Here is a 27,854-nt window from a genome sequence, read left to right as displayed (position 1 = left end):
CAGTCTAGTAGAATGATGTGTCTGGCCTGAGAGAAAAATATACATGAATCGTATCACACCTTTCTTTAAAATTTTCCAGCCAAAAAATCAACTGAGCGAAGCCTGAGATTCCCTGCTTTTTAATGTTACCTCAGCCTCAATTTCAAACTTACATTGTTTGTTAAAACTATCAAACGGACAGCCCCATTGCCACGGCAGAGAAAAAACTATCTCTGACAAAAAGGAACAGCTCGGAAAGATAAGTGAAGGCATTTGCAATGACAAAGCGCTAAGATTTTTTTAAGTTAAATGATAACATAGCTAGAAAACTCTGTGAAAATATATCTCTCAAAAATAGCACTCGGTTTAGTCAGAAGGCTCAGTGGAACAGAAAGCTGACCAGTAAAAAGAGAAGATAACCTTCCCATGTTTTGAATCTCCCTCCCTTTCCTGCCCTCAGACTCTCCCAGGCTGGGAGTGTCAATATTAAAGCAGAACAATTGAAAAGCTGTGAAAAAGTGCTGGTATTTTTCAGGATCTCTTCCAGACAGTTTCCCTCTTGGTAACGTGAATCCTCTCTTGGGATCAAGGCCAGCGACGAACTTCAAGCGTATTCGAGGACACGGGTTCAAAGACCTCGTCATCGATTTCCACCCCTTCCTCTATTGGGTTCATCTTCGCAGAGGCTCGCTGGTGTAGGGGTGACACATCTGTCAGAGACACAGAAGGAAGAACCACTTAACGGACAGCCTGCCCTGATGCTGGCCTGATAGATCAATGGCAAACTCCAACTGGAAAATAAAACTCTCTGGGCATCTATAGCTGGCACCAGGAATGCAAGAATGCAGTTTCCGTAAATACTGTAATTTTTTAACTTAATTTTTATTTTATATTGGAATACAGTTGATTTACAATGTTGTGTTAGTTTCAGGTGTACAGCAAAGTGACTCAGTTATACATATATGTATATCCACTCTTTTTCAGATTCTCTTCCCAGAGAGGTTATTACAGAATATTGAGTAGCATTCCCTGTGCTCTACAGCTATCAACACCTTCCAGTTGGCTCTGGCTGCCAATTAACACAGTTTATTCTAAAAGGATGTAAAACAAATGTCTTAGACTGAACTTCAGTACAAACTTATCAAGTGTGAAATTGTTAAACAGTTACATCGAGTTCCTTTTGCTTGGGGGATGTTTCATATTATACCACGTGACAAAAACAAAAAACCCAAAAACCATCCCGCCAAGAAGACGTACACATCCCTTCCATAGATAGCAAGGCCTGGCAAAGGCACAGCCAGCAGAGCAGAATTTACTCTGAGCTGTGTACCGCGTTCGGTGTGTTCAGGTGGGAAAGAGAACGGGAGCACCAGGCAGCCATCCTGAGGGTAAGAGAAAAACTCAAACTCAGAAACACGGGCTCTGAGCAAATGCAGAAGACAGACTTAGAGGTAAGAGCCCTGAACCAAACAGTGGACACCTCCACTCACGCCAGACCACAGTGGGTGACAACACTGGGGACACCCACGGGGGCTTTGGCTCTGGGAAAAGAGTCTTCTCAGCAGACCTGTTCAGACAGTGGCTCGTGCTGGACCCTAGTTGAGAAGAAAAGGAGCTGGTGATTAAGACCCACTGTGCGTCCTTGAGGGTCATTGCCTGCAGGTGCAAACCAGCCAGGGGCCTCCACGGAGGATGGGCTCAGGCTGCCCTGCCAGGCCTTTTCCTGTCTTCCTAAAGTCCAGAGTTACAGAACCCCAGGAAGCCTTTCTCTACACAGACCACGGCGATCTTACATAAGAATCCATCGAAACTCTGCTATCCAAGTGGTAAAAAGTTAGGTAAGAGAAATTCCCTTTGATAGAACCCTATCCTTATTAAGCTTATTTCTATTTCAGGTGCTTATGATTACATGAGGGCCTGAGGGCCTCTCCTCACAGGAAAAAGTAAACAGACGTATTTGTTGTCCTTAAATCCAGAGTGAAGGTCACGTGTTCCAGAGAATGAGTAAGCGACCTCAAGTTTCATCTTCAAGTAAGTACAGGACCATGATGCGAAGTTTGTCGAGTGACTTCTCGCTCTGCTTCAGAAATACACTTTTTAACAAGGAGTGACACTTTTGTAAACTATCCAATATAATGTGGTAAGATTTTTTCCCCCTTTTTTCTGTTAACTTTGATGACATTTTCTTCATTCCTTTCAAAGTGTTCTTATTTTTATTATGTTGAACCATCTGGCCAACTGCTTTAGCAAGTAATTAAAAACCTTACAGGGGATTAGAATTTTAATTAGATTATACATTTTTTGATGAATGGGGATGGGGAAAAAAATTTTTTTTAGGCTGGGAAATGTCTTTTTTTTTTAACATCTTTATTGGAGTATAATTGCTTTACAATGGTGTGTTAGTTTCTGCTTTATAACAAAGTGAATCAGTTATACATATGTTCCCATATCTCTTCCCTCTTGCGTCTCCCTCCCTCCCAAGGGGAAAAATTTAATGGCTTCTTTGCTAGAAAGGATTATCATCCCCTTTCCTGCCTTTACCTACTTACATCATAAGACTTTTTTAAATTAAAAAGAGGTTCTTGGGCTTCCCTGGTGGCACAGTGGTTGAGAGTCCACCTGTCGATGCAGGAGACATGGGTTCGTGCCCCGGTTGGCAAAGGTCCCACATGTCGCGGAGCAGCTAGGCCCGTGAGCCATGGCCGCTGAGCCTGCGCGTCCGGAGCCTGTGCTCCGCAACGGGAGAGGCCACAACAGTGAGAGGCCCGCGTACCGCAAAAAAAAAAAAAAAAGTAGAGCCTTCACCAGAATCTATGTGAGCCTCAAGAAATACAAGAAACATCTTAATCACAACCAGGGGAATGCAATCAGCCAAATTCCAGAATGCAGGGAATTCTACAGCCTCACTACTCAAAGCATAGTTCAGGGACCAACCACATCAGCATCACGTGGGCGCCTGTTAATAAGCACATGGACTTCCAGGCCCCACCCCCATCTGCTGCACCAAAGCCTTTCATAAGATCTCCAAGTTATGCATATGCACAGGTATGTTTAAGCATCTCTGCTCTATAGGACAAACAAAAGAAAACAGCTGAAACACAGAGAGACAGAAAGAGATGGAAAGGGGAGCCTAGAGATTCAGAGACTTTTCAGCCAAATGCAATGGGTACATCCTGATATTGATTTAAAAAATAATTATGAGAAATACTGAAATGGATTTTAATATTTAAATCTACTTCTATGTTTGAGTTAATGACTAGAATGAATAATGTCAAAGTTTTTTGGTTAGGAAAATATATAAAATAAATTTAATTTTTACACAGCAGCATTGCTCATCATTCTGTAAGTACATATATGAGGCAATGTGAAAGCTAACCCAAAGTGAACTGACTGGAGAATATTATTGGATAATTTTAAATGTCCCTGCGTAGAACCTCCATACAACGATTAAGGCCAAAATTTTCTTTGAAATGGAAATTAACTGGTCTAAGAAAACCTATTTGTGGCACTGCTTGGTCCTAATGAAGGATTCGGGGGATGGTAGGTTTCTTGAAGGAAGTGGGATGGAGGGGGAAGAAGTGACTTGTGGCAAACACTACCTTCTCCCTAAGTGTAGTGGACTCGTCTGCAAAGAGGTGAGTAATAGCAGCTGCTGTGCCCAGCTGGCAGAGTCATCAGGTTCAAATGCAAGAATGGATGTGAAAGTGACCTGTAAATTATAAAGCACTGGTCAAACATTTCATGCATTTTTTTTCCTCTTCTTTTTAAACCACAGAGGCAATATGGTCTAAAATCATGGACTGAGGAATCAGGATATGTCTGTCTGCCAGCACCTCCCCCTGAGGATCTGGAACAGTGAGTACGCATCTCATATTCCCAATTTCCTCTCGGGAAAGTGAAATGATACTCATCACGGTAGATTGTGTTATTGTCAACATGTCTGCTTTCCCTCCCTTCCTGTGTAGCCCCTGAAGGAGGATTAAAGAGCCACCCATTCATGATGGTTCTGGCCAAGTGACTTCTCTGGTCCAGGGGACATGAGCAAAAGTGTCAAGTGCTACCTCAAAACAGGAGCTTTTTTTTTTTTTTTTTTTGCGGTACGCGGGCCTCTCACTGCTGTGGCCTCTCCCGTTGCGGAGCACAGGCTCCGGACACGCAGGCTCAGCGGCCATGGCTCACGGGCCTAGCCGCTCCGCGGCATGTGGGATCCTCCCAGACCGGGGCACGAACCCGTGTCTCCTACATCGGCAGGCGGACTCTCAACCACTGCACCACCAGGGGAGCCCCAAAACAGGAGCTTTAAGAGCCGTGGGGTGATTCTGCCACCACTGTCTTCCCTATGCCACGAGTGGCAGCTACCCAAACAGCGGCTGCTCCGTTGGTGTTCCAGAGTGAGGAGGTTACAAGCTGGAGCAGCATCCAGTGTGCAGGTGAAGGAGAAAGAAAGCGTTGCAGCCAGAGATTCGGGGAACCGTCTGCTGGCACTGCATCATCTAGTGAAAGCTAAGATACCTCTCCCCTGTGTAGACTGCAGTGAAGATTAAATGTGATTATTTATAGAGAGTACCTGAAAAAAATAACACCTGCTATTGTCAGCAAATGTTTGTTCCCTTCCTCCACTAGCATTCATGAAGCTGATACTGTTGCCGAGGGCAGCTGCCCCCATGTGCACATCAAAAATCCAGACTAATAAGAGCTTAGGCACTTGTTTTAGGGACCTAACATTGACTAAGGCCTACAGTCCTGAGAGATTGGTTTTGTATTCTCTGTTTTACAAGGAATGTAATTTGTAATTTGGAAAAGTCAATGGCATATTGATGGATCTGGCAAGAGAAAAACAAAAACAGCCTTCAGTAGTTCCAGGATAGAATCTAAGTAAGAGAAACAAGAACGAACCAGTTTTTAATGAATCACGTGATAGGGTGAATTAAATAATTCATAATTAATATCAGTGTTGTGCTCAAATAATAATGTCTTTCATTAAACTGCAGGAGTGATGCCAAGAATGAAGACTGGTCAAAAGGAAGCAGGTATGGGGCTTCCCTGGTGGCGCAGTGGTTGAGAGTCCGCCTGCCGATGCAGGGGACACAGGTTCGTGCCCCAGTCTGGGAGGATCCCACGGAGCGGCTGGGCCCGTGAGCCTGTGCGTCCAGAGCCTGTGCTCCGCAACGGGAGAGGCCACAACAGTGAGAGGCCCGCGTACCGCAAAAAAAAAAAAAAAAAAGGAAACAGGTATGAACATGGATTTGCTGTGCGGTTCATACACACACACTCAAAAGTATGCACACATATGTGGCTCTATGCATTTGCATCAATATGTAAGATCTTGTATAATAAACCTGAGGCTAAAATAATTAAATAAACAACATAAGCAAGTTGTACACATTTTCAGTACAGCAAAGTACAGCTGGACAAGGGAACTGAGAAGTAAAGTTGCCCCCCCTGCCCCCAAGGGCTGCCCACTTCTTCACAGACACAGAAGCTTCAATTATCCATGTGGGGAATGGACTTTTGGATTAAACTCACGATTCACTATAAGGGAGAGGGAAGGAAACAGACCAGGAGTTGTGACCAGATCCAGGCCAGTGCTGAGATATGACAGCTCATGTCAGATTAGAAAGGTCGTACGGCTTACTCCAAGTGACACAGCTAAGAATTATTAGAGCGAGAACCCAGGTCTGTATGCACAATGTGTGTGATCCATCCACGGAACACCTGGAAATAAAGGTTTCTGAAGGCAAGTACAGTGCAAACATTAACCTTGAAAACATGTTCTAATTCTGTTTAAACAACATACCCTAGAGAAGCTTTTTTTTTTTTTCTAAAATGTTAAAATGTCCAAAAGATTTAGATTATACAAGAAAATATTACAGAAAAACAAAACTGATTTTAAGAAAACGAATGGCCATAGTATAAACTGCCCATTCTCAGGGCTTCCTAAGCAAGACTGTAGGACTAAAAAAAAAAAAAAAAACTACAAAAAAAAGATATTATACAGGAAAAATAATTCACATACAATATTTCACTGTAATTCCCTTTCTGCTGGCCTTTCTTAGAAATCACTGTACATGTAATTAGGATGGGTCCATTTGAAAATGCTTACCGACCATCAAACTGTTTCAACATGGCAGATAAAACATCTGACATGCTAGTAGATTCAGAGTTTGGTCAACCCCAGCTGTACTTTCTAAAAGGTACCTTGGAATAAAATACAGCCATTTCTACGTTCTCATTTGCATTGTTCCTGAAATCTCTCTTAGGCCCACGACGCATTTCTATGCCTAGACTTTGCTTTGAAGATTACATGGACATGGCCTTGTCAATTCCAGCCTCTCCTGACTATGCGATACTTAAAATCCTTAATTCGATTTATCCAAAGCATCCAAAGTTACAAGATCATTTACATAAACGCTTAGGGTTGTTGAATGCGTATCTGGATTTTCTTAAAAGTTACCTTGGGGGCTTCCCTGGTGGCGCAGTGGTTGAGAATCTGCCTGCTAATGCAGGGGACACGGGTTCGAGCCCTGGTCTGAGAGGATCCCACATGCCGTGGAGCAACTAGGCCCGTGAGCCACAACTACTGAGCCTGCGCGTCTGGAGCCTGTGCTCCGCAACAAGAGAGGCCGTGATAGAGAGAGGCCCGTGCACCGCGATGAAGAGTGGCCCCTGCTTGCCACAACTAGAGAAAGCCCTCGCACAGAAACGAAGACCCAACACAGCAAAAATAAATAAATAAATAAATAAAAACTCCTACCCCCAACATCTTCTTTAAAAAAAAAAAAAGTTACCTTGGATTAACATACTATTGGAAAGATTAATAATTTTTAGCTTATGCAGTGAGAGAATCTGTCTGCCTGTCTGCTCTTCCCCGTGAATTTGTTCCACAGTCTTATACTACCTTTCTTGGAATAATTCTTAAAATAATTTTAAGCATTAATGTTAAGCATTTAGTCTTCAACATCTGTGCCATTAGTATTATTTAAAATGTTTCAAAACAATCTAAACTATAGTGGAATCTTGGAAAACTTGGTGGGTGTGTGAATGAGGAGACTCACAGGGGTGTTGAGTGGCCTTCTTCATCTTCAGGAAAATTCTATTACCCACTCACCTGTTAACTTCTGGTGGTCACACTGAGATAACCAGCTGGCAGTACAACCTCCAGCTGTTGCTTCCTACCATTTTAAACACGATGCTGGGCCTAGGCTTCCACTAAAATCATGAAAACAACAAGGCTTGGATACCCAGCACACCATATGGACTCTTTCATACTATTCTACTGAACCAGTGTTTGAGAAAAGCATATGGCAAAACAAGTGGACAGTTTCTGAAATGGAAATAAGCATTCTAGAGTTGGATTTTAACTGATGTGCAATACAAAAAAAAAAGCTAGAAAAGTTTTGATTATTTTTATTGTTACCTTTAGGTTGCCAAACACTTGCTACTTGAAAAGTTACTTTTCTGATCAAAGTTGTCATTTGTTCTTTTCTAGCAATATCCGTCAGAATCCCAGTGTGGGGATAACTTACGAAGAGAGGAAGCACTGGAGGTGCCCCGAAGAAACTGGTGTAAGCCGTCTTCATCTTCACTGGAGCTGACTATACTGTTCCTCATTTCCAGCATGGACAGCTGTGTGCAAAGGCTGAACTGGTGGTCCAACTTTTTGACTGTCTATAAAGCAAAGTTTTAAGATTTCTGAGTGCCATGAGACTTAGATCATCTATTCCCTGTAAGTAACATTTACTTTTCCTTGAAATAGAAGACTATCCGGTACATAGTCAGTGCCCAATAAATGGTAGCTGTAATTTTTATTATACGCTATTACTACAAATACATTAGAAAAAATATAATATACTCAATAGCCTATTTATTAATCTGAAAAATAATAAGCACCAACCTAATTTGATAACAGCCTTCACCAAGATGACTCGAAGAGTGCACACACCCATACTCATAGTCCCTGGAGAACAGTACTTATCACGGAAACAAGGTTTGCAAGTTCTCTTCTGTAATCATTTTAATTTCCTTCTAAGCAAATGTGGGGAAGTGGAGATCAAACTGCAAATTGTTGGAGATCTATACAGCTCTGAAATTCCTAACCGAATGGCCGCAGGCTTCCATCCCATACCTCTCGTCACTTATGGGCGTTCTGGGAGGGGACCTGACCAGTAGAATGTGCAAGACTGGAAGACACAGGGTTGAAAAGCCAACCTCCTGCTTGCTAGGGCTGATCAGCATTTATCAATCTGCAACCTCCCCCTGCCCCGCCTTCCATGGCCTATACCACTGCCTAGTCCTTCCATTCATTTATCATCTTCCTTAGATTGCTTGAAAGACTCTTTATGAAGAGGATAGCACCTCACCACCACACAAATGGAGGTCCCTGACATTCACAGACACCTCACCAGGTCATGGAAAATATAATAATTGCATAATATTTCCTCACGCTTAAGAAATGATTCCCTGAAGGGTCTCTAAATTACAAGCATCCCCACTTCACTTAACATATGACTAATTAATGAAGATTCAGGAAAATATATATTGCATAAAAGGAGATATACCTAACTATACATATGTATTTGACAAAATAGACTCAGAAAAACACTTACTTTGTCATTTAAGGTGGGATCATTCAATGAGTAGAGCTTATTTGTAATGTCTTTTCCTATAAGATACCTAAATATTTCATATAGGAAAGGCTCTGATTCCAGAAAGTAAGTTAATCTTTCTCTTGACCAGCATAAAAATCTGCAGTTATCATCTGCAATAATGGTGACCTGCCAAACAAAGAAACAGAGAGAAAAATGTGTATGAATTATGATGTCAGTAACTTGGGGGGACGGAAGAGTAGAATAATTTAGTGGATATTATCATAGCAATGCTTTGTCATATTAGTTAAAATAAGATCCATACACATTAGCTTCTATAACTAAGTATAACATTACATTTAAAATCAAGCAATCTGTAGACTAAATGAAAGCAAAGTCTTCAAGTTTTGTTGTTCTGTTTTGTGAGGTCTGATGATAGAATAATGGCCACCATGTCAATAGCACTGCTACAGTGTGTACTAGACTGATGTCCCAATTGGATGTACAATTTATGGCTAAATATTTCTTTATATCCAGATAATTATACTAGAGAATGAGAAAGCAGACTCATGTGAATTGGTTTTAGGGCCCAGATGGTTACTGATAAATATGGCTAGTAAGGGTCCTTCTCTGGGTCCTTCTGTCATAGGTATTTCTTGAGTGTGACCTACCAAGGGTAGCCCACTGGGGACACACACAGAGATCCCCCAGTTAGCTCAGAACTGGGAAACCATACCTTTTCCTTAAGTGTTATTATATGGGAAAGTGGGAAAGCATTGTAATTGCACTACACAGAATTTAAGTATTCCTTAAATACATCCTCTCTCCAGAGCAAGGGGCCACACCCTCACTCCAAGTTCAGGGTCAGGACACCCTTCCTCCCATGCAGGTCCTTCTGTCAGCTTCACATGGCACTCCTATCACTGAACTCAAGCTCATCCGTGGTCCACTCTCTCTCCTGAGCACCCTGAGGGCAGGGACTGTGCATCTTCATACTGAATGCCTGGCCTCCAACACTGAGTGCTGCTCAGTGCAGGTTTACTGATGAAGAAATTAACATATGAACACAAATACTGTTGAAGGCAAAAGCCATTTTTACATCTTCAACATTAAACCCAATGCTTGTCCAAGTGGGAGGTGAATAAAGGTTTCTAAATTGACATGAAGTCATATCTGGGCTCAGAGCAAAGATTTCCAAAGGAGCTCTTTACCCTTTGTTAGTAAAAAAATTAAACATATTTCAGATGACAAGTGGGTATTTATGTCTACTAGGAGAGAAAACAGAAAACCCAGCTTCTCTCCTTACGTCAGTGGTTGAAATCTGACCTTTAGTAAATTAGAGGGTTTGGCTTCAAAAGGTGGGTCAGTGTTCCTAGAAAAATAAAACTGCATTTATTTATTCTATTAAATAATATTAAATACATTAAATAATAAATCCCCCAAACCAAACACATTGGGATTTAAGAAATGCATCAGCAGCTCTATTGTTCCGTAAAACACTAAATTTCATTTATTCTTTCAACATACATTGTTAGGCTCGTACTTTATGCCAGACACGGTTCAAGGCACCGAGGTTACCATTGTGAACAAAAAAGCGAAGATCCTTGCCCTGTGATGCTTACATTCTAGTGGAGGAAGCCGATGATGAATAAAGAAATGTGACAGTCTCAGGTGGCAATGAGTGTTTTGACGAATACAGAACAGGGGAAAATGGTAGAGAATGAGTAGGAAATGACAGGTACACATAATGCCACTCACTTTAGGTATGTATTGTACTTTAACATTTAAGGTGCTTTTATATCTATCATGTAAGCAGGTCCTTAAAATTGCCTTTGAGGTAAGACAGATAACATTCTTCCTCATTTTCCAGATGCCAAATGAGAAGCACCAAGGAGCTTCCCTGGTGGCGCAGTGGTTTAGAATCCACCTGCCAATGCAGGGGACACAGGTTCGATCTCTGGTCCGGGAAGATCTCACATGCCGCGGAGCAACTAAGCCCATGCGCCACAACTACTGAGCCTGCGCTCTAGAGCCCGCGAGCCACAACTACCAAGCCTGCGGGCCGCAACTACCAAGCCTGCGGGCCACAACTACTGAAGTCCGGGTGCCTAGAGCCTGTGCTCCACAACAAGAGAAAGAAGCCACCGCAATGAAAAGCCTGTGCACCACAACGAAGAGTAGTCCCTGCTCACCGCAACCAGAGAAAGCCCGCGTGTAGCAACGAAGACCCAACGTGGCCATAAATAAATAAATAAATAAATTTATAAAAAAACAAATGAGAAGCACCAAAAAAGTTAGGCAGGAACACATGTTAATGAATGGTGGAGTGAGCACTGCTGACTTCCAGCCCAGGCATATTTTTCCACCAGGCCAAACCCTACCCAATGTGTCCTAGATTCATCAAGACAATCACAGAGAAAGGCATTTGGTGAAGTGACCGCAAGGCTGACTCACCATCGAGAATCCTGCATACAAAGAACAGCTGAACACGATGTCCTGAAGCCTACATTCTAGTGGAGGAAGCTGATAATAAGTAAAGACATGTGACCAAGGGGAAAAAAAGATTTAAAGAAGTATAAGGTCAAGTATAAGGTCAAGAGCCATATCAGCCAGTCCTGAGGAGTTCCCAGAGATAGTAGGAGATGGGCACGTAAACAGAAGGCAACTGAGTAACATTCTAGAGGAGTAATTAGAGAAAGTGAGCACCGGGCATGCACAGTGGCCCAGTCCGGCACGAAGTGTTGAAGAAAGGGTTAGGAATGTTGAGGTCCCTTCATTTTGAGAAGATGTCGTCCGTGCCTTTGGAAGATACAGTTCATGAACAGTGGGGGAAGAAGTTAAAAGAGGAGTTGGAAATCATCCAAGAAAAGAAGTCGTCGTTGTACTCAGGTGATGTATATGCATTTAACTTTTCTTCAACCATTTTAATAACCTCAAGTTGCCCTGAGGCAATAATACTTTCAAAATGATACTATAATTTGCTTAGCCACCATTTCCTATATTTTTTTTAATGTTTTTTAAAAATTGAAGTATAGTAGGGCTTCCCTGGTGGCGTAGTGGTTGAGAGTCCGCCTGCCGATGCAGGGGACACGGGTTCGTGCACCAGTCTGAGAAGATCCCACATGCCGCGGAGCGGCTGGGCCCGTGAGCCATGGCCGCTGAGCCTGCGCGTCCAGAGCCTGTGTTCCGCAACGGGAGAGGCCACAACAGTGAGAGGCCCGCGTACCGCAAAAAAAAAAAAAAAAAAAAAATTGAACTATAGTCGATTTACAGTGTTTCAGGTATACAGCAAAGGGATTCATTTATACATATATATATATATCTCCTTTTTCAGATTCTTTTCCATAATAGGTTATTACAACATATTGAATACAGTTCCTCGTGCTATACAGTAGGTCCATGTTGTTTATCTACTTTATATACAGTAGGAAGCCACTTATTTTATTGAAGTATAGTTGATTTACAGTGTTAACTTCTGCTGTACAGCAAAGTGATTCAGTTATACATATATATTCTTTTTTAATATTCTTTTCCTTTATTGTTTATCATAGGATACTGAATATAGTTCTCTGTGCTCTACAGTAGAACCTTGCTGCTTATCCATTCTATATATAATAGCTTACATCTACTCACCCCAGCCTCCCACTCCATCCCTCCCCCAACCCCCTCCTGCTTGGCAACAAGTCTGTTCTCTATGTCTGCGAGTCTGTTTCTGTTTCATAGATAGGTTAATTTGTGTCATATTTTAGATTCTGCATATAAGTGATATATGGTATTTGTCTTTCTCTTTCTGACTTCCTTCACTTAGTGTGATAATCTCTAGTTTCATTCATGTTGCTGCAAATGATGTTATTTCATTTTTTTTATGACTGAGTAGTATTCCATTGTATATATGTACCACATCTTCTTTATCCATTCATCTCTTGATGGACATTTAGGTTGTTTCCATATCTTGGCTATTGTGAATAGTGCTGCAATGAACATTGGGGTGCATGTATCTTTTTGAATTATAGTTTTGTCTGGATATATGCCCAGGAGTGAGATTGCTGGATCATATGGTAGCTCTATTTTTAGTTTTCTAAGGAACCTCCATACTGTTTTCCACAGTGGCTGCACCAACTTACATTCCTACCAACAGTGGTAAGAGGGTTCCCTTTTCTCCACACCCTCTCCAACACTTGTTATTTGTAGACTTTTTAATGGTGGCCATTCTGATTGGTGTAAGGTGGTACCTCATTATAGTTTTGATTTGCATTTCCCTAATAATTAGTGATGTTGAGCATCTTTTAATGTGCCTATTGGCCATCTGTATTTCTTCTTTGGAGAAATGTCTATTTAGGTCTTCTGCCCATTTTTCGATTGGGTTTTTTTGTTGTTGAGTTGTATGAGCTGTTTTTATATTTTGGAAATTAAGCCCTTATCGGTCTCATCATTTGCAAATATTTTCTCCCATTCTGTAGGTTGTCTTTTCAGCCTGTTTATGGTTTCCTTTGCTGTGCCAAAGCTTGTAAGTTTGATTAGGTCCCATTTGTTTATTTTTATTTTTATTTCTGTTGCCTTGGGAGACTGACCTAAGAAAACATAGGTACAATTTATGTCAGAGAATGTTTTGCCTATGATTTCTTCTAAGAGTCTTATAGTGTCATGTCTCATGTTTAAGTCTTTAAGCCATTTTGAGTTTATTTTTGTGTATGGTCAGAGGGTGTGTTCTGACTTCATTGATTTACATGCGACTAGGCAACCATTTCTTATTGATGGTGGAAAATGATTTTAAACCTGTTAAAATTATTATTCAATTTAAATGTAGTAACAATATTCAAATAGTAAGCTATACCTACAGTATGTATGAGTCTTACAAGTCCCTAAAAGCAGCCATTTAGTTGGAAGCAGGTAGTTAGCATATTGACTGAGGTCATTTCAGTGGATAGCTAATGCTTCATTACTGTCAAATAGACAGATTTACTTAATGATTTCTTGTCACAACAGTCAAGTGAAACATGTCTTTAATCAGGAATTTTTATGATGCAATCTAGGAATTTTTAAAGCTTCCATGAAATACATTTGCTTCTTAGGTTATTAGGGTACCTCAGCAGTGCCATGCTTGAGTTCTTGTGAAGAATTTCACAGAGGAAATAAAAGCAAACACGGTAATAGAAGACACAAAAGAATTTCTCTCAGGTAGGGAATTAGACTAAGCGTTTGTAACTGGTTTGCTCTGATTACCTCAAGGCGCTGGATTAGTCCCAAACCAATCCTACACCCTCACATAATGAAAAGACCTTATCAAGAACAAGAGCATCGGAGGGAATTGCTGAATGTCCTGGAATGGGAATGGCAGTCTGACACTATGACTGGCTGACTGTCCTCAGGGGAGAATTTATTATTTTCTTTGTGTACTGCACAAAGTTTCACACACCTGGAACATGAAAATGTCCTGGAAATGGTCTATTCAACCAATTCTTACTGAGTTTTCATCTGCACTAAAACACAGCAGAGTCAAGACTGGCAGATTAAATTGCTTTGTAAACCCAAAGATTTACTTAACACTAAGATAAGGTTTTATTTAAAAGCCAGTTATAACTCAGTGTTCATTTATTTCACCAGAGCTTGGACATCTGCCTCCAAGACATTCTTCTTCCCTTAAAGTCAATAAAGGTTTGATTTTCAAGCTTCACAGCACAGGATGTGCTATTGACTATGGGAAGGCAACAGCGGGAGATAAAATCCAAAAGAAAAATGGAAATGGCAAAGCTCGCTGGATATGAAACAACTGTACAAAGAAGAAACCAAACACAGAAAACTACCTTTTGTGATAATGATACTCAAGATTCTCCAACAGGGCTTCCCTGGTGGCACAGTGGTTGAGAGTCCGCCTGCCGATGCAGGGGACACGGGTTCGTGCCCCGGTCTGGGAAGATCCCACGTGCCGCGGAGCGGCTGGGCCTGTGAGCCACGGCCGCTGGGCCTGCGCGTCCGGTGCCTGTGCTCCGCAATGGGAGAGGCCACAGCGGTGAGAGGCCCGCATATCGCAAAAAAAAAAAAAAAAAAATTCTCCAACAGTTCTAAGCAGCAGCTTGGGTCTGTAAGTACTAACACAGCACCTAGGGGGCAGCTGGAAGTTTAGAGTCGTCTCAGCTCTGTCACTCTGCCGGTCATCATAATTACCGCACATTCCTGAACAACATTCACTGTGCAATCTCAAGGGACAGTCATCGAGTCCACTTGCTTCCTTTCCTCCTTTCACCCTACAGTAGAATTCAGTAGCACCCCTACCAAAGAATGAATTTAAAGAAAGAAAAATGCAAAGGAAGCAGCTCCTTGTCAGAACACTTGTAACTGTTCAGAGTTAGAGACAAATGAGATTAGCAGGTAAAAAGGCATGTGGACAGAGACGTCTGGCCATTGACTCTCAGGTGTAAATGCCACTGGCACAGATAGCGAAAAGTTGGTCCTGGGAGCGCCTGCCAGTTTTCACTGCAAACTCGCTTCAGGAAGAGGCAATATACTCCTACACAGATGTGCAACAGCTATTTTTACTGTTGAGTATCTGCCAGTAGGAACATTTGGTAAACAATCAAAACAGAATCTTTCCCGAGGGCTTACTCTGATGGGAATCTGCTCCAGCTGTACAGGATGCAGTCTCTATGATGCCAGGGTAGGTTTTACCCATTGACCCATCAGGAAATGCCACACCAGACTCTACGCTGAGAAAAGCTGACTAGTCTTCAGAAAGGCTGAATAAATAGCCTTCACTCAGCTAGGGTACCTCGAGTTTGGTCATGTTTTTAGAAACATGAGGAACATTTCTCAACTACTGAATCCCAATCCCTAGTCCCCAAGAAGAAAGAGAACTGTGACCAGTGGCAGAAATGCCTTTCTTGTTGTTAATTTAATTATAACTATAACATAATTTGAAGTCCGGTGGAAAAGACAGTACATGTTATATCCCAGGGGTTATGTGCTTCTGGAAACAGAGGAGGTTCAGTTCCCACCTTTTCCCCAAATGCCAGTCTCTTCAGGATTATATGAAACTGAGCTATTGTGTGAAACCACTTGCTACTATAAACAGAGAAATGGATGCAGCAGATAAATGTTGGGCTTTGGAAGAAGAAATTGTAAGGTGGTCAGAGGAAAGAGGGAGAGAGAAAAGAAGTGGCCCTGTGCCAGTTTGTAGATGGTGGTGATTAAAGATACTATAAGAATAAATCTCAGTGCAGAGCTGACCCTTGAAAACGCAAGGGAGAGTCTAAATGAGGGGAGACAGGGTACAGCATCTGCTTTCTCCTCTATCTTAAGCTCAGTGAGCCTGCAGCCAGCACTGCAGCCAGGTGGTAAATTTATATGAATGCACATAACTTTAACCAGGTATGTGGTTACTCAGGCCAGTTACTCAGGCAGGGTAGGAGCAGGGCCGGCCTGACACCATTGTAAATAAACTTAAGTAGTGTCTGTGAATGTGCCCTTTTATCTCCATGTGGCACCCCAAATTGTGTGGCATTTCAGAATGAGACTCAAAGATAAGAAACACTGATTTTTTCCTCCCTCAGGTGATAGCATCCCCTTCTATTCCATTTCCTACCTAAATACATTTACCCTCCGGCTCATAAGAAAACCTGTTCTCAGGATATTTCCTTACTTCTGTTTATCTAGAGGCTGAGACTAAAGGAAACTCTCACCCATTTTCTTGGTTACTCTCCTAACAATAATGAGGGGAATAAAATAGGAGAGCTGGACACTCTCAGAAAGAATCAGAACAAAGCGTCACATAATGGAGCACTTTTTTTTAAGATACAAAAAGAATCAGGCTAAGTAGTCATGTTCAAATTATTATAATTGTGAAGAACTTCATTCTTTGCCCTTAAACATATTCATTAAATTTAAAAGAGTAAAGTGGTTACAGTTTTTTTTTCATAAGGATTAACAAAGTAGGTTCTTTAGGACAAAGTCAGTTTTCTGTTTTTCCCCAATAAAAGTAACCAATTACATGCTTTAAGAACACTGATTATCTATAATTGACATTTTCCTTTTTTCTCATAACAAGAGCATTAGATGTTCTCTATGGAGAAATTATAAAAATTCAAATAAGCAAAAAGGAAGAAAACAAAAAAGCAATCAAACTCACAACCCAGAAATAACAGTGTTAACACAATGGCTAAATCAGGATAGATCTTTCTAGACCTCTTCCTGTGTACATACACACACTACTTTAAGGTTTACAAAAATGGGGTCATACTATATATTCCGTATGGTAATCTCTTCTTTCAGTAAATCATGGCCACTTTCCCATCCATATCCTTTGGATTTTGAACGACATTAACTAGTTTCAATCTTCTTAAAAATCATGCCAAAACATACCTGGAATTTTTCACCTTTGTGCATCTGGGTTGATCTAAATTCAGGAGAATCTATAAAGGCACAGGGGTAAATATTATGCAGAAAATGTCCTCGATAGGAGACCTTCATTCTGATAACAGAAATTAGTGTTAATAAATGCATCATAATCCACACATAATATGACAAGCCTTAAAATCTCCATAATCTTATGGGTTTGTATTTTGTAAAATTTTAAAGAACCCCCCCCCCAGGTGACTGACATAATTAAAAAGCCCTTCCTGAGGCACAAGTATTAATTTCAAAATAAATTTCACCAACAACAAGGGAAAAAAAAGTGTCCGTATTGAAGAAGACATGTGCCTTCCAGTGGTTATCATCGCTGTTATAGCTGGAGTGACCATATAATTAATTACTCAAACTGGGACACTTTTGGGAGGGAACAGACACTGGCTGTCTCCCCAGGAGACTGATATTCCTAGAAGTTGTATTTCTGTGATGTTCAAAAAATTAAGCAAGTCACCTCTGAAACACACATAAGCTCCTTAAATTTTAACACCCAATTTAAACCTATTACAATTCTGCCTCATTAAATTTAAATAAAACTTCCAAAAAAGTTGAAAACTTCACAAGTGAAAACCCTGACATTAACAAGATTCACAGCAATAAATTCTACATAATTTTACCATGTTGCTCTGTAATATTCTAAAATGCAGTTGTCTGATGAAAATGCACCGCCAACCAGCTCTGTGATCACTTCCTTCATTAGTCGGCAACATTTCCTTTCATTCATTTCCTACCCAGAAGCCAGGAGAGGATTCCAGGCAAACGAAGCATTTCGATTTCCACAGAGCACTTACTTTCCCTTCAGGAGAATACTCAGACGGTCGTCAACTGAGGTTATATCCTCTGCAGCATAGGTCTCGCCCTTTTTCAATGTTTGGATCATGCAAAACTGTCCAGTTAATCTTTTGAACAAATCTGGAGGCACACGGAGTGGTTCAAACAATCGCCGGTAGATGCTTTTGAGTTCCTTTTCGATTTTTACCTGAAAGGCAGCAGTGACCAGATGCCACACTAATGCAGCAACACCAAAACATTGGCTTCTGTGGTCTAAAAGGGATTTTGAGAATAAACAAATCTGCAGTGGATGCCATCACCCTTCTGTGTGTTGGTCAATGGAATGTGACACAGAAGAGTGAGTGGTGATGTAAGTTTAGATGCTAAAAGGGCACTTTTGCAGTTAAACTGAACCCTGAGAGCATCTGGTGAAGATCTGCACTATTGATTACATCTCTTTCTCTGCGCTACCAAGCAACCGTGGAGGTTTCGAATGCTGTCACAACATTCACCTTGCCAATCTTAGCATTGCCTATAAACAACGTAAAACCTCTTCATTTTTAGAATACTTTTGTTTCACAGAAGGAAATTACACTAACTTTGAAATATTACAGCAAGAAAATAAGTACATAAATTAGGAATCAACTTGGAAACAAATTTATGAGGATACATACATTAAACATTTTTTCTATATATAATTATTATCTAATGGGTTAATATAGGAAAGCAAACATCCACAGCTGAAATTGCTGCTTCTCATTTATTCTGAAGCAAAGTGAAGAGGAAAAAAGTTTCCATGTAGTAATCTCATCCTGAGCTACCATAATCTCGGTAGAATAGAGAACCCACTGGCCAGTAAGGCTGGATGCTAGAGGGAGGGAAAGCAAAATGGCTCAATCACCTCTGCTGTCAGACTATTCAAGGCCCGGGTCAAGCCCCATCTTTGCACCCAGCATTAGTCTGGGAAATCTGTACAGCATGTGAATGAACTTTGGGGTTCAAATGATCATCCATCTGAATGAAATCTATGGTAGCCACACCGTGAAGCTTACAGACGCAGATGACCAGGGCTGCTCAGATGTCACTGCAGCCTTTGCAATGCTCTCACTGTCCTGCTGTTTCATTTTAACGAAGTACTAGCATTTATATTTTTCAGAAAGGTAGGTTTATTGTCAGAGAAGAAACAAAAGCACAGATACTAAGTGATTTACTTACCTGGTGCTACCATCACATCAGCAACTTCTGAATCTTATGTTCAGAACTTGGGGTTCTAGTAAGTTCTGATATTCAGAAGCTGAAATCCTTATCATTACTATCATCTACCTTCTGCACTCCACAGCTCTCATAATGAGTGTTTAAAATAATTTATTCACAAATCTCTCTCACTTCCAGCATGCACACTAGCCAATGTGGCACAGCAATGAACATACGAACTGAAAAATTGACTCATATTCATAATCTGCTCATCCTGCAAGTCTTAGCTCAAGTCCCAATTCCTTCATGAAGCCCTCTTAATTCTTCTCTTTGAAAGCATCCACTTATCAAATGTTTTCTTGAGCACCAATTAAGTGCTAACCATGCTTGGCAGGAACCGGGGATACAACAGTAATTGTGGTAGATGATATTGTTGTTTCCAGCTATTTGCTGCTTCCACCCCCGTAAGAGGATCATATATCCTCTTATCCTATCCTACTCCCACATCATCAGGCTTGGTCATGTCACTTGCTTTGGCCAGTGAAATGGGAGCAGAAGTTTTAAGAAACATTGGGTGTTTCTTTTGTTCTCTTATATTTTTCTCTCTGCCATGAGAATGCATGTCCAAATAGAACCTGCTGCTTCAGCAGAGACCCGGAAATGAAGAAGACACATGGAATAGAATCACAGCTGCCACAGTCCATATATTAGGTTGGTAAGGAAAAAAACCTGTTGCTGTTATAAGGCACTGAGACTATCAGATTGTTTGTTACACAGCATAATGTAGTGAAAACTGACTAATACAGTAAGCAAAACAGACTGGGTTACAATGTTTGAGGAGATGACAGTCTAGTGGAATGCCTATTACATATATCACCTGTATCATCGAAATTATAATTTCCTATGAATTATCTTGTTTTCTAATAGTTTTCTATGTGCATGTCTGGCCTTGAACATAGATTAGAGCAAGCATGTTATCTTTTACTTTACTGAATATTTGTATGTGCTTTGGACAGTCAACAAACAGCTGTAGAGTGATTTCTAGGAGCCATGCTATTTTCCTATTCTGTTTACATCTGTTTGTTCTTGGTATGACCAAGGAAATACAACAAGGAGTGGAAAATAAAAAGTTAAATACTAGTGTTTTCGTAACAACTCACCAAAAATGGTGATTTCCTTAAATGAGTATTTTGGACATAAGAAAAAAAACAGCTATTACATTTTAAAAAATAGCATGAAAAAATAGCATAAGCTATTTGTAAATCATTAGCAAGTTCATGGAAGTTGTCTCTGAGCACTTCATTTTATAACAAGGCAAAGATTTTCCAAAGTGACATTTGAATACCAATAGGCAAAATAAATAATGAAGTTAGATGACTAAAAAGAGAGAATACTGTCATGTTCTCTCATGTCTAAATTGCCCTAATGATTAAAGACATTTTAAAAACTCATTGGTAGAACAAATTTCGTGGTGCTCAAATATTTCACTTTCAGAAAGAAAGTGAAAGTCTCAGAAAGACTTTCATAGAAAATCTCATCTTCAGAAAAATGATATTAAAGGGCCTAAAGATGTTAGATGGTCATTCTCAGGTCTGAACAAAGTACCTAAAAAGCAAAAGCTTTAAAGTCTCTTCTTTATTAATTAATTGTTAGTAATTACCGGTCTTTTCTTGTACAAAAGATATGAAAGATGCAAAATGTTGATCCCCAGGAACACCGAGTTCCAGATCATGATATCCAAGGCACATCGGTAGAGAGTGGCCCAGACGATGTAAAGGGCACATCCTGTTGAATAATGACGTGGGCATGTTAGGTGTCTAGAGTAGCTTCAGCATGTAGCTTAATACATTTGTCATCCTCCATGTATAAAATAAACCAAACACATCTTAGAAATACCTAAGACAAATATCACATTAAGTTACATTTTGGTTTTTGTTTGATTACCAAAACAAACGAAACCAAAACACACTTTGTTGCAGAAAACTTGTAAAGTATAAAAACCGTTTTTTAAAGGAGGAAAAACAACTTCATAATTCTACTACTTAGAGACAACCACTATTGATATTTGATACTTCCTCACAGTCTTTATGTATTTTTACCTGATGGCAAACCTAATGAATTCACAATTTAAAACCTATTCTTTTACTTATTGCAGTTATTTTCCCATTTCATTAAAACTCTTCGTATACATAGTTTTTAATGACTGTAATTAATTATACCATAATTTATTTAACTATTTCCCTACTGGTAGATGGGTGAAATGTTTTGGCTGTAATTTTTGCCAAGTAGCAAAAACAGCTTTATACATAAAAATGTATCTGTTTTTGTGACTGCTTGCTTAGGGTGGATCACCTGACAGTGACCCAAGGGAATAACTTTATAGGTTTTGATGACACTAAAGAACTACTGTTTTCTAAGAGGTTTGTGCAAATTTGCAGTTTCTTTTTTTTTTTTTTTTTTTTTTGCGGTACGCAGGCCTCTCACTGTTGTGGCCTCGCCCGTTGTGGAGCACAGGCTCCGGACGCACAGGCTGAGCGGCCATGGCTCACGGGCCTAGCCGCTCTGCAGCATGTGGGATCTTCCCAGACCGGGGCACGAACCCGCGTCCCCTGCATCGGCAGGCGGACTGTCAACCACTGTGCCACCAGGGAAGCCCTGCAGTTTCATTTGATCAGTTTTATGATGGGAGAATCAATATATATCTTAAATTTAAAATAAAATTATCAATATCATTATCAACACAAATATATCAACAGCACATATGCACATAAAAACTAAATCTCCCATTTAAAAAAGTTATTCATTTGCAATTTTAAAATTTCATCAGAATGATTTGGGGCACCTGAATAATAGCCCAAAATGTAAAAAGTTTAAGGTTCTTTAGGTAATATTGCGTAGAAAATATTGAAGACATGTAAAATTTTATTACTTAAAGGAGACAGGGTAACATAATGGAAGGACTGACTGGGAAGCGGAAGGACCTGAATTATAGTCCTGGTTTGACCACTTTTTCCTAGTCTTAATTTTGGATGAGTCATTTAACTTCTGCAAGGCCTCAGCTTCTTCGTTTATCAAGTGTTGGACTAGGTGATCTCCCTTGGTCTGTTCCACCTCCAAAACTGTCTTCAAAGTCATAATTAGCTTTTGCTTTTTACAGGGTGTGGTTTTATCTTTTCACTCAGCACTCTGCTCCTCCTGCTGTACTCCCTACCTGACTCAGAGGTAACAGCCACAGGAGTCCTACGAGCTACCTTCTAGCTACCCTTGTACCACCTTCTTTGACCCTTCCTTGTCATTTGTCATATATTTCAGGCACAATGAGCTTCTCTTCATTCTCCCTCCACCTGCTGAATCTCCCTCTCCTCTGTGCCTTTTACCTGGATACCATACACACTCACACTCAGAGAAATCCTTCTCATCTTCCCAAAACCAGCTCCAAAGTTGTCTCTTCAGTGGACCCTGGTCTGCCTTTCTGCTGAGCCCATCATGCTGTCCATTTCTCCCTGGCATTGGGTGCACACCTGCATCACAGCATCTGATCTGTCCTATGTGACCGCCCATCTGTTTCTCTCCAGCCCCCAAAAGAGTGTCTTTCTCAAGGATGGGGACTGCATTTGTCAATTTCTGTCTGACATATTACAGGTGCTCAAAAATGCACCTGAATAAATGAATCACCAGGGACATAATCATACAGAGAGTAATCTGTCAAGGATCACTGGCTAAAATAGTAAATTCGATTGTTTTAGTATTTTGATGTAGATTAATTTAACGTGCTTCATCAGGGTTAACAGAGCACCCCCCCCCTCCAATTTTACTTGAACTATTTTGTCTGGGTAACTGTTTTTGTTCCCAGTGTTGCTTTACTTGCTGCAGCAAGTAAATGCCTATTCAAATAATGATAGTTAAAACTATAGAGTACTTACAATGTGCCAGGCACTACTGTAAGTCAAATTTCACACACACTCACCCTCACCAAATTCTTACAACCCCAGGAGGTGGTATTTTTACCCTTATTTGACACGTGGGGAAACTGAGGTATAGAAAGTTTATTGACCCAGGTACGCAGTTAACAAGTATGTAAATCCTCTGAAACCCCCAATACAAAGTCCATCTGATGCAAGTTATAGAAAAGTTACATAAAATCTCAGTTAGGTATCTTACCTATAGTTAACATCCCCCTAAGAAGTATCATATGAAGGTGAAGAGTAGTTGGAATAACCAACCCAATTGCAAAAAAAATATTTGCTACATGAAAAACTAGATGATGTATCTCTTTCCAGTTTTCACAAGTGGTCTCATTGGAAGGCACAGGTAGGATAGTTTCTAACTCAGGTGTAAAACCTATTGCAGTTGATTCTGCCAATGGGCTGGACTTGGTATAATTCATCTTGAAAATTCCTATAAAAACAAATAAACAAAAGGACAATCAAAAAATGACAGCTGTATCTTATCACCCCTATGGGTGTTATACCAAAATTTTTTCTGTGAACTAAATGTTGGCAAATAGACTTCTCTGGTGGTTATGAATTAGACAGAGCTACGTTCAAATCCCAGCTCTGTCACATATTAAATGTATCTATTTCCTTATCTGTTAAATGACGATAATACTTCATTGACTTTATGAGGAAATGAAATATGTAAAATACTTAGCATAGTGCACAACTATTCTCTGATATATATATATATATATATATATATATATATATATATATATATCACTCCATATATCTATATGTTTGTATCTAAACATACTTGGAGGGGGGGAGAGAAATGAGGGAATTAACTAGTCTAAAAGACAATCACCAATGTTCATAAACCATAGCTATTACAGTTATTTAGTATAGCTTTCTATCATTCTCCCACTAGCGACACTGAATCCAAACACAGGAAAAATAACTAGAAAAACCGATTTTTTAAATACCTTCAAAAAATTAACACCTTACTATTTACTATTTGAAGGCTTAGGATATTTGGAAGGCTTTAATTTCATACTGTTGTTAAATCACTAGAGCATACATATATACATTCTAAATTATCATATATGACATAATAAATATATTACTATAATCATTTATATGTACAGAGAGACTGTTAACATTTACTCCTTTAACTGTCTAAAGATTTACTTTCCCATAAAAATTCTAGTTGGTAGCATCTCACAAATTGAAAAATAGTAAACTTTCAGGTTCCTTATATGGAAGAGGGGTCATGAGTATACATTTGACTATTTAATATTAGAATCTGTAGCAAATACATTTCAAAGAATATACATTTTACGCATGCTTACATAAACCTTAACACAAAATGGCACTATTTCCTTACTATATGACCTGTCCTCTCTGGTACTTAAAAATCTCTTTCTATTGTTAATTACACAAATTGATCCCTGGCAAAAACTATGTAGATTTACAGAATATGTGAATTGTTCTGTTTCGGGCAAAGAATTCCCAATGGGGACCCAAAATATGTTTAAATTTAATTTAGAAATATGATTTTCTTTCCAAATAAGGTCACACAATAAGCCATACTTTTCCATTTTTTTCTTTTCATCCATCACACTAAAATGAAGGCTTTAGGTGGTAGAATCAATTGGTATCAGGTTGGGCATTTTGAAAGGATGTTAATAAATAAATGTGAAAGAATTCCACATCTCTTAAGATGATAGAAAACTATACATGCCTAAATTTACAAACTGTGAATGAAATGATCAAGTCAATTAAAGATCTCTTCCCATAATTCTAGAACAGTTCATACATATGAGAAATAGTTGACTTAGATATTGATTTGCTGCAAAAAGGAAAGAAATCATTAAAATTCAACTACTTTCCAAATTTTTTTTAATTGAAGTACAGGTGATGTACAATATTATACAAGTTACAGTTGTATGATATGGTGATTCACAATTTTTAAAGGTTACACTCCATTTATAATTATTATAAACTATTGGCTATATTCCCTGTGTTGTACAATATATACTTATAGCTTATTTCTTACATAATAGGTTGTACCCCTTAATCCTCTACCTTCCAAATGTTTGGCTCAATAAAAATACAAACCTATTAGGATGGGGGGAGGAATCATTATTTTAATAACCCAATTTATACAAAGTTTGCTTTCAAGAACCAAATCAGAATTAATCTCATAAGCTTTTCAGGAGGGAAAATGATATTAAATGTCCTCTATCACTCATGATGTCAATATCAGCTTATGCATTAGTATTACATAAGCTAAAAATAACTGCCATTTCTACTGCACTTTAGAATGTGTTTTCATTTCCATTGTCCCATTTGTTCCCCTAACTAACCTATGTTCTCTACGAGACAGGGACAAAGTCGTATTCACCTAAGTATATCCAAGGCCTTGCCTCTGTAGAGAATGCCAGAGGTGAAAGCCATATGGAAGGTACACAAAAATGACAGACATTTTTAGAAATTACTTTTCTGTTTCCCCAAACCTCAGTAGTAAAGATAGGAGAGCGCCAAGCCTGCCTGAGGCTGGGAGAGTCAGGTTGTAAACTACAAGCACCAGGAAGCCACATAAGCCAGGGAAAGTCACTTCTGCTCCTTGGGTTGGCTTCTTCCTAGGAATTGAGACAACTGGACTAGATGGTCTTTGAAACCCCTTCAAGTTTTAATAGCCTGTGGTTCTAACAGATATTTATATAGTCAGTTAAGTAATACATATTCCCCCTCCCATCCACATTGATTACACCTGTACTGCCAACTAATTCACTGTAATTCAATTTCAGGCTTTTAAAATTTCTCCAACTGGCACTAAAAGTACCAATTTCTGGCCAAGAGAAATGATAGGAAAACTATGATCTACTAACCCAAGAACCAAGGACACGGTAATAAGAATTTTTAAAAGGTGAGATAATCCTACAACATATTTTGATGCACCACACCTTGTTAAATATATATGTATAGTCCATATATTTGTTTAATTTTCTGTATTCAATATATATTGTATAGTAATTAACATATATTATACATAATTTATTTTATTTGTATGTTTATCTATATGTCTATTATTTATCTAGGTATACTTATCTATATGTCTATTTTGAAATGCCAGTAACCTACTGTCAATTAATATGGATCAGATCTTGCCAATAAATATGGAAACCTCTTGCCAAAGGTTTCAGCTTCCTTTGACCACTACTTAATAGATTTATGTGGCTTGCACTGAACTATCCTTATACAGAGAATGAATGAGTCTAACGAGGAAGGTTAGACTGGTAAATTGGTAAACGTTCAGGTTAATTTTGACTAAATCAAGAGAAATTTTCTTTTTCCTCTGAGTCTGATTTCTTAAATTACCTGTTCTAGTTAAGGCTTGTTTATCTATTGCTTTTCAGGTAGGTGTGAGCAGGGCTAAATAGCTAAATGGTGAAACTAACACTAACCCTTCACCAAACTACGCCAATGAAGAAGATAACAGCAGTGAGCAAAAGTCGTGCTCATAGACTAGCGCAGTTCATTCCGTGATTCTAACTGAACCTTCGTTTATCTTCGGAATGACAAGGGCACTATGTTGCTAAGAGTCTTTTCGTACTTATTCTTGCTCCAAAGCCAGCAGTTTCTGAGACTTATCTGGCCAACAACACGTTTCCCAAAGCCTCGGAAACGAGGGCGCAGGTGGATCTCGCTTTCCCCAGCCATCTGCTCTCCCCAGGCGCCCAGCTCACCTCGCTCCTTAAAGAGGGAAGGTCTGTGTCAACTGGTCTTGATCCGAGGCTCTCGGGCCACGACGGGTGTGCAGTGAGCGCCCTGACCCACCTCGCATTCGCAGCGCCAGGCCAGAGCGCGCGACCCGGTAAGCCCGGCTGCGCGCTGCCTCCGCGTGGGACCCAGAGGCCCTACAGGGGGCGAGGAGGAGCCGTAGTGGGTTCGCGGGCCCGGAACCCTGGGAGCCTCTCGGGGAGGGGAGAGGCCGAGCTCACCTAGAGCTTGCGGGCAGCAGAGCGCGGGAACCGGCACCCGATAGGGCCCAAGCGCCCGAGGACGCTGGCGCTGCCAGACCCGAGTGGCGGCAGTTGACATCCGAGGGTCTGTGACCGCGACGCCCAGACCCGGGGTGAAGGGCGGCTTCCAAGGACAGGGAACCCCGCGAGGGCGCGGCCAGCGAGGAGAGGGCGGGGTTCCCAGCGGCCGGGGAACCGAAAAGAGGCAGCCGCCGCCCGGGAGGGCAAAGTTGCTCCCAGTTGAGCAGGGATCCAACTTTCGCTTCCCGATTTAGCCGCGGGAGCTCGAGGCTGCAAATAGCCTGGCGCGTTGTGGGAGCCTGCGGCCGCTGCGCCTCCCGCTCCTTACCTGGCTCGTCCCTGGCGCGGAGCCCGGACGGTACTGGCCAAAGTTTGGGGCGGCAGCGGCGGGGCGCAGGGGACACGGACGCGAAGGCTCGACGGGAGCCCGACACGAAAGCCTCGGCTGATCGGCGGGTCGGGAGGCTGCTCGGCCGGTGCCGGGTCCCCGCGCCCGCAGCGGCTTTGACTAAAATAGGCATCACTGCAGCTGCGGCCGGGGCTGGGGCCGCACAGCGCACGCGCCCAGCGTCCCGGCGCCCCCCGGCGGGCGGAGTCCCGGGCCTCAGCCAGGACTCCCCGCCCCACGGCTCCAAGTCCGCCGCGGCGTCTGCACAAGCGTGGTCCCGTTTGAAGCACCCGCTTCTTTTTTTCCTGGTTTCCTCTCTACTTCTCGGTTCTGTCCTAGTTTGGGCACGAGTGGGGGGCGGGCAACAACTTGGGGCCAGCGGCGTTGGCCGCTCAGCCTCATGGGGATAACTCGAGCAGTCGGGTCCCAGGAGGGAGAGAAATCAGAAGGAGAAATGAAAACTAGAATCATTTCCCCACAAAGTCGAACGACCCACTCTCATAACTCCTTTCTGGGACAGTCGCCCGCATCTCAGCACAAGCCGGAAGAACCG

At 40.9% G+C, this 27,854-nt stretch overlaps 1 protein-coding gene across 2 annotated transcripts; it reads right to left on the bottom strand.

The window, feature by feature from the left end:
• Window positions 1–103: 103 nt before the first annotated feature.
• Window positions 104–27,451, bottom strand: BVES (blood vessel epicardial substance). Of its 2 annotated transcripts, XM_060115251.1 has the most exons (9): window positions 27,242–27,330; window positions 26,617–26,787; window positions 23,091–23,327; window positions 20,590–20,714; window positions 17,756–17,943; window positions 16,920–17,028; window positions 8,586–8,753; window positions 7,506–7,647; window positions 104–689 (listed from the first exon to the last, which is right to left on the bottom strand). In XM_060115251.1, the coding sequence occupies exons 3-9, from the start codon at window positions 23,314–23,316 to the stop codon at window positions 565–567; spliced, it is 1,083 nt and encodes a 360-aa protein (XP_059971234.1). In that variant the 5' UTR covers window positions 23,317–23,327; window positions 26,617–26,787; window positions 27,242–27,330; the 3' UTR covers window positions 104–564. The 2 variants fall into 2 exon arrangements, with proteins under 2 accessions (XP_059971234.1, XP_059971233.1); XM_060115250.1 differs by lacking the exon at window positions 26,617–26,787 and having other exon boundaries at window positions 27,242–27,451.
• Window positions 27,452–27,854: the final 403 nt, after the last annotated feature.

This window comes from Mesoplodon densirostris, chromosome 12 (assembly GCF_025265405.1).
Source record: "Mesoplodon densirostris isolate mMesDen1 chromosome 12, mMesDen1 primary haplotype, whole genome shotgun sequence".
NCBI classification, from domain to species: Eukaryota; Metazoa; Chordata; class Mammalia; order Artiodactyla; family Ziphiidae; genus Mesoplodon; species Mesoplodon densirostris.
The sequence above is the reverse complement of the archived record's forward strand: the minus strand, read 5'-3'. Positions and strand labels throughout refer to the sequence as shown.